Source organism: Mustela nigripes, chromosome 9 (assembly GCF_022355385.1).
Source record: "Mustela nigripes isolate SB6536 chromosome 9, MUSNIG.SB6536, whole genome shotgun sequence".
NCBI lineage: Eukaryota > Metazoa > Chordata > Mammalia > Carnivora > Mustelidae > Mustela > Mustela nigripes.
Genome location: NC_081565.1, coordinates 9,996,334 through 10,003,991, shown reverse-complemented (window position 1 = coordinate 10,003,991; position 7,658 = coordinate 9,996,334). Strand labels below are relative to the sequence as shown.

The following is a 7,658-nucleotide window of genomic DNA, read 5'->3' as shown; positions in this document are numbered from 1 at the left end:
CCTGCCTCTCTGCCTACTTGTGATCTCTCTCTGTCAAATAAATAAATAAAATCTTTAAAAAAATAAATAAATAAAAAGAAAGAAAGAAAGAACAAAGCAGGTTTTAAAAAAAGAAGAAAAGAACAAAGCAGGTTTGAGCCCCATCATGGGTGGTGTAGTCAGACACTAATCAAATCAAATAACCATACAAACCCACAAGTGCACATAAGTTCTACAACTGACAACACACCTAGAAGTTCCTGGTGCTGCGGGAATGTGTGACAGGGTTCATTTCGGTTGGGGGTGATGATCAGGGAGGCTTTCTGGGAAAAGGAACATTGAAATAAGATGGAAAGAATGAGTAGGAGTAAGTGAGATTGAGCAGAGAGACAGTTTCAGGAGGAAGGAACAGCATATGCAAAGGTCCCACGGCCAAGGGGGAACTGAGAGAATCCATTGTAACTGGAGCCTGCTGAGGGAAAGAGGGGCAGGAGAGAATGGTGAAAAGAAGGAAAGCAGAGACCTTGGGGCTCTCTTATGGAGCAGCCAGCAGAGGGCAGAGTTTGGGGCGACAGTGGACTTCTTCCAAAGCTAGCCAGAGAGCCAGAACCAGGCTAGGAAAGAGAACCCCTGTGCTTTCAGTACATTTAGTCTATTATTTGAATAGCTAAGACGTGCATTACAAAATTCCCAGATGCAAAAAAAGTATTCAACGAAAAGTAAACCTTTCTCCTTACTCTGATTCCCCAAAACTGATTTCCCTCCTGAGCAATAACCACCATACTGGTTTACAGTGTGTCCATTCACAAATAGTCTGTGCACATAAGACCACACACCAGGGGCACCTGGGTGGCTAAGTCGGTTAAGCTTCTGCCTTTGGCTCTGGTCAGGATCCCAGAATCCTGGGATCGAACCCCCATATCAGTAGGGGGTCTGCTTTTCCCTCTTCCCCACCCCCTGTCCCAAATAAATAAAATATTTTAAAACAAAACACAAAAAGCAGCATATTCATGTTTTATACTAATCCAGCCCTGGTTTTGACACATCCCCTGATCTCTAGTCATGAAAGAAGCTAATCTGTACTGAATACTGGCCACACGTGACTTGTCACAGCTCAGAGTCCAAGAGCACCAGACCTTGTATTAATCCGGTAGTTCCAAATTATAAATCCTCTGGAGGACTTATTAAAACAGATTGCCGGGCCCCATCCCTAAAGTTTTTGCTTCCCGAGATCTGGGTTAGGGCCTGAGAACTTGCATTTCTAAGTTCCCAGGTGATGCTGAGGCTGCTGGTCCTGGGGCCATGCTGCCAGACCGCTCAGCTAGCTGCTCGTGGGCAAGGTCTGTGCACTGTTGATTTATGTCTCTCCCACAAGGGAAGGCATAAAGGATGCAAGGAAACACACATACCAGCTAGAAAGTTTCATGGGGTGATAAATTCTATGAAGAAAAGGTGCAGGGGAGGGGATATGCACGAGGGGGAAGTTCTTGAGAGTAGCGGTAAGGAAGGGCATTTACTAGGCACTCCATAAATACTTGTTGAATGGGGAAAAAAAAATAATAAGATAATTCGGGGAATCAGAAAGAAACCCAGAGAGGAGAGGGTTTAAGAAGGAGGCATGATCCAGAGCCGTCGATTCTGGGAGGGTAAAGAGGTGCCGCCTTGGGTGCGGTACAGGAGCTCCGGGGGCCCTCCACGAGCCACCTCCCAAGTGAGATCGAAGAGCCCCGGAGCGAGGGGAGGGGCTGGGAACCTGAGGAGTGACGACAGGAGGCGGCTCCATTTGAAAAGTTTTGCAGCCTAGGAACCGGAGAAATGGAGCTCTCCCTGCCGAGGATGGGGTGGAGAAAGGGTGTTTAAACGCCAGGAGCTCCTGAAGTTGAGTTGGGGGTCCACGGGCGGGATTTTGGAGGGAAGAGGAAAGAAACAAGCGGCGGCGTGGCGGGGGGGGAGTGCTGAGCCGTGAAAAAGGCAGAGCTGGCGGGGTCTGAGTGTTGGGAGAGCTCTAAGTCTCGCCTGCCTTGGAAACACGACTCATCTGAACTTTACAACCACTCCAAAAAGGAAAGCACTATTTCTCCCATTTTACAGATGAGGAAGCTGAGGCTCAAAGAGGTGAAGGGACACACCCAAGGTCTCCCATCTCACAGAGCAGGACCTCCGCCCGCGAGGGGACCCCGCGCTCCGCTTATTGGCCGCGCTGCTCCTAGGGACTCGGGAACAAGACCCTTTTTTGTGTCCTCGCAGGGATGCCCTTCGGAGAGCCGCCCAATGGCGAAGAGGCCCCGCAGAGGCCCGGGCGGGGCGGGTTGCCCCCTCCACCCTAGCTCCGCCCCTGGCGGCGCGGGAGGGGGCGCGGGGCGGGGGGGCGCGCCGCGCGGGCTTTGCTGGCTGCGCACCGAGCTAGCAGTGTGGACCGCGCTTCCCAGCGTCCGCACGCGGCTGTCGGTGCCCACCGTGCCCACCGTGCCCATCCCGCCATGGCCGCGGCCGCCCTCCTGTCCCGGCCCCGGCCCGGGCCACTGCCCCTGCTCCTGCTGCCGCCGCTGCTGCTCCTGCTGCTGCTGCCGCCGCGCGCGGGCCGGGTGCGCGCTGACAGCAAGGTACCGCGCGGCCCTCTGACCCGGGCTCAGCTCCGCGGGGAGCCGGGCGCGAGGGGGCGCTGTGGCCGGGGTGCGGGCCAAGGAGGGTGTCAGGGCCGGGAGCGGAGGACCAGGTAGAGGGTAGACCCGACAGGCTCAGCACGGAAGCCACTCGGGCCACGACCCAGGGAGAGGAGCGCGTGGGGCAAGAAGTGCTGGAGATGGTAGGGGTACTTGGGACCTGGGGGTCTCAGGAAAGGGCTCTGGGACCTAATCCAGTTCGGGGAGATAAGCCCTGAAAACCAGGGCCAGGAAGAGGGGAGCCTGAGAGTTTGGAGGGGGCACAGACAAGAGATGCAGTCCCCAGCCTAGGGAAGGGATTCCCAGGAACGCTGAGCAGGGGCAGCCTGGAAATCCGGCTCAAAGTTTCCATGGGAGACTGTCAGGCAGACTCCTGCGTAACTGCTTCCCAGGGACTCCCTGGGACTCCCAGGTTTGCACCAGAGCCTGAGACAATGCTTTCCGGTCATGCTGGGGACCCAGAGTCCCTAGGCAATGAGCCTAGTGGGCTAGTCACTTGCCTGGCCTCTAGTAGTCCTGCCGGGAATCTGTTGCACCTTCTGGAAGACACCGTGCTTCCAGAAGGGACCTGAAGTCTTCTCAGTTGTGGCTAAAAGGATCTGCTGTGGTGTCAAGCAGACCTGAGTTCAAATCCTCCCTCCACCTCTGGGCTGGGTGATCTTGGGCCTTTCACCGCTCCCAGTTTCTGTTTCCTCACTTTTTAATATGAGAATAATAATAGCTCCCACTTCCTGCATCTGGTGATCATGCCTGTAAAATGTTTAGCACCACACCTGGTGCCTGATAAATCATGCTGTGATTACAGAATCTTACTAAGGGAACACTTGAGGGTGTTCTGGGAAATGACCCCGTAAGGACAAGGATGGAACCAGGAATGAATGAGGGGCAGGAAGGGGGTAGGACCTTGTTCTTGGTGCAGAGCAAAGGAGTGACTTTTCCTGATGTCGCTGCAGCCTCTTTCCTGGGTAGAAGGTGAGGCTGCACTGTCCAGAGGCCAGGCAAAGGGTAGAAGCCACTAGCTACATGGTAAGTATGAGCACTGGGGACCAGCAGACCCTCATCTAAAGATCCAGCTCTGGGTATGAAAACAAGGGAGCTGCAGTCTTGACCATGTGTTCCAAGGACAAGAAGGGAATCAGTATCAGTCATACTTTACAGGTGGGAAACTAGGGTGTATAGAGAGGTGGCTAGCTTGTGAATCAAAAAACCCGGGTTCTGGCCCTTTGTTGTTCTTTGGTTGTGCGACCCTGGGCAAGTAAGTCGCGGCCTGCCTCTGGGCTTCAGCTTCCCCATCTGAAAAACAATGTCTGCCCACTTCCTTTCCATGCAGGACCTTCTTGGATTCCCTGACCTGGCTCAGGTAGGGGACCAGCAAGCAAAAAAAAAAACAAAAACAAAAACAAAACCCGCACGTAACCTAATCAGTGCTTTGCCCCTCCCATCCCTCTGGCTGGGAAGAGTATTTGGTCCTGGGCATCCTCCGAGTGCATGTAGGGCTTGTGGGGGAAGGGCTCGCACTCAAAACAAAGCAAAGACAAAGAAAACCTAACACCCTGTTTATGTAGTGAGTCAGCCAAACACTTGCTAGGTTGTGCGTGCTTGCGTGTGTGTGTGTGTGTGTGTGTGTGTGTGTGTGTGTGTGTATGTGTGTGTGTGTGTGTGTGTGTGTTTAGTTGTCCCAGGGCAAGCTGGGGCTGGTGGGGTAGGGAGGGAGGCGCACCCTAGAGCCTGGAGGACGAAGCAGCTGGGGGACACAGCACAGGCCTCCTTCAGAACCTCCCAGCCCACACCACTTCAGCCAGCTGGGAAAAATAAAAATCAAGTGATGGGTGAATTTACTCCGCATTCCTCAGCACAGCCGGTCTCCTGCTGGCTCTACAGGGAGGGCTGTTTTCATAATCACCCTCTCCCTCCCCCATAACGATCCTTCCTCTCCAAGCCTGTCCGATTTGGGGGGGCGGAGAACTTGGGGGAGGGAGAGAGCCCTTCAAGGGCCAACCTGGGACTTGAAATCTATCTATTTAGGGCCCTGAAGGGTTAAGTTGGCTCTCTCCTTAGGCTTCCTGCTCCTAGGAGGTCCAGTCCCCCCTCCTGCCCCATACTTTCAGGGGTACAGGGGCAGCTCAACCCCAGTACTCACCAGAGAACTCTGTGGTCTCAGGCAGCTCCTCACTCGGTGTGTTTTAATTTTATGTTTATAGCAAGGTCTCTCCTAAACAGGACTTGGAGTTTTCATCTAGGGAAGTACTTTGTCCCGGCAGGGGAGTCGGAGAGGGTTCACAGCTTCCCTGGCATCTCTGAGGGGCTGCCCAGCTCGGAGTTTGGGATGGACAGATAGGGAATCACATGAAACCCAGGCGTGGCAGCACAGACCTCTGGGAACCTGCTTTCTGCTATATGGCCTTGGAATGCAGCTGAGAATTCCCCATGGCTACCTCAGTTTCCCCATCTGTGAAAGGTGCCTCACTTCCTCCATGCATCCAGATGTGGGAAGGGGATCTTGGGTCATCCCTGTCACTGACCAGGGCCACAAGGGCAGAGGGAAGGCCAAGGCTTGTGGGAACTGGGCCAGGGGAGCAGGAGGGTCTGAAGCCAGGCAGCAGGCGGCAGCGTCGCAGGCTCGATCAGATGTTCTAGGCCAGGCTGGTCCCGGGGGCTTAGGTGTTGCTGCGCCTCCACTCTGGGAGTTTCCGCCTGTGGGTGTAATTGAAAACAGGCTCAGGGAAGACAGAGAATACAAGTGATAGAGTCCTTCTGTACACAAAGTCCTTCTGTACATGGGGCTAGGCCAGGCCCCACAGGGTCTCTCTACAGGGAAATTCTTGCCCCAACAGTCCCGTTGACCGGGGCACCTAGAACAAAGTACTGAGAAAAATCCTGTGTGCCAAGTCCCATGCCCAGCCCTTAAATCCAGAATCTTACACAACGCTGCTGCTGGTCGCTGCACCTCCTCCATCTGACACGCTTGAACAGTGAAGGTCAAAACAGTCAGATAGAGGAGTCTGCAGCATCCTGGGGTTCCAGGATGCTCAGCTTTCAGTGGGCATCCAAATGGCCTGGGGAACCTGAGAGCCTGAGTTATGAAGTGTGGACTAAGGCCAGGGCGTCTGCATTTTTTGAAGTGCATTCCAGGTAATTCCCAGGCACATCCCCCTGTTGAGAACTCGGCAGAGATACAGAGAGCCATGGAGGTTTGTGGAGTGAGAGAGTCACCGATCATCAAAGAGGGACTTTTGGAAGGTTAAGCCAGCAGGGAGGAGGGTACTATGTCCTTAGAAGCAGTTAATGGGGTTCGAACTCGGCCTGTGGTCATGGAATGGGGAGTCGGAGAGAGAGGTGGGGGCTGTTCAGGATAAAGAATTGGAAGAATATGACTGATGGCTTGTCCGGAGTAAAACAGAGGCTCAGAGGCCTCGGGTGGGTGGCGGGTAGGTAGACATCAGTTGAGAAAAGAAGCCGGTCCAGCTTTGGGTGGCTCCAGATTGGGGCCATCCAGGGAGGTGTCGAGCTGGCAGTGGGCTCTGGGGGAGGTCTTTGCCTGCAGGAGGACATGGAAATGGGCTCTCAGGGGGCGCTCAGGGGGCTCTCAGGCCATGAGAGAAGAGGGAAGACTCCACCTCAAGGTGACACAATTTGGATCTGCTCGTTTCTAGAACATTTCACAGCTTGAGCCCCCCCTCTTCCCACTGTGGCCAGATTTATCCATCTCTCTTAAGAAAAATCTCAAGTATGACCTCTTGCCATCTCATTGTAGGACTTCCTTGCAAGGACGTTCTTAAGCACGAGCCATCCACATTTTTGGGGTCTTTGGCAGCAGCGTGTGCTGTAGAGAGAGGTGGGGCGCGGGGGTTGGGAGGCTGAGGCAGGGACTTCCCTGCTTCCCAGTAGCTCCAGCCCTCGGGCCCAGGGCAGGATGGACCGGCCCCAGCAGATAGAGCCCCAGGCTCTCTACTGCCCCCCCCCCGTGACCCACCCCCCAGGCCCCCTTTTTGTCACAGTTCGGTTGCTATTGGAGGAGACCTCCGCTGGTGACAGGGATGGTCACGGGAGGAACAGCAAGTAAACCAAATTTTTGGAGTCAGGCTCTTCATAGTGACCCTGAGCGAGCCTCTAGTCTTCCCTGACGCTCCCGATTTCTCCCCTTTAAGGTGGGATTGTGAGGAGAGGAGAGAGGTAGAAAATGGCTTGCGGACGTGCGGGAGGGTTACCTGGGCAACAAGTACCACAGAAAGAGCGCTGACCCTGTGCCAGGTTTGGTGTCGGCTGCTCTGCGTGATGGACTCATTTCAGCCTCAGGACAGGCTCACGAGGCAAAGACATATCCTCCCCATCTTGCAAGGGTGGGTGCAGAGACTCAGAGGGGCCGAGGCCGCGCAGGGAAATGGAGGACCTGGGGCTCGAGTCTGGGCATGGTCCGTCCCCCCGCCGCCATGGTGCTTGGCTGCCTCCAGTCCAGCACCACGGGGTCCAGCAATCACGGAGGAAGGGCCTTGCCTAGGCTCCTGGCAGCTGGGGCTGGGAGCCGAGGCCCTCTGCCGACTCCTGGCCAGTGTCAGGGCTTTGGCCGCCCCCCTCAGGACGTCGCACCTCATCTGAGGAGAGAAGGAATGTTGCAGTCTGATGTGGAGGCTGCAGGCCCCGGGGCGGGGGGATGCCAGGGTAACGGGTGGGTCCAGGCTGGCCTGGCCACACAGAACACAACCACATCTGCCTACTGGGGAGTGGGTGGGGGTGACTGGGAGTCCGCAGCAGAGCTGGGAAGGGGGCCCCGGAGACTTGACGAGAAGGCAAGCTCAAGGCATTGCCCGAGATCTAAGGAACGTGGGGGACCATCACCTGGCTGTCAGCGTTCGCAGGGGAAGGAGGACTGCCCGGAGGAGTTGCCCAGAGTGTACTCAGCTCAGGGGCTCAGGGGCTCAAACAGGTGTCTGACAGCTCAGAACAGAAATGGAATACTGGGGCGCCTGGGTGGCTCAGTGGGTTAAAGCCTCTGCCTTTGGCTCAGGTCATGATCTC

General features: G+C 55.3%; 1 protein-coding gene across 1 annotated transcript in view; it reads left to right on the top strand.

Moving 5' to 3' along the window:
• The first annotated feature begins 2,325 nt into the window (after window positions 1-2,325).
• OLFML2A (olfactomedin like 2A) overlaps window positions 2,326-7,658 on the top strand; it is a 27,061-nt gene continuing 21,728 nt past the window's right edge. The window contains exon 1 of the mRNA XM_059410834.1: window positions 2,326-2,582. Within this exon, the coding sequence (XP_059266817.1) occupies window positions 2,460-2,582 (123 nt within the window). The 5' untranslated portion in view covers window positions 2,326-2,459. The remainder of the gene's footprint in view (window positions 2,583-7,658) is intronic.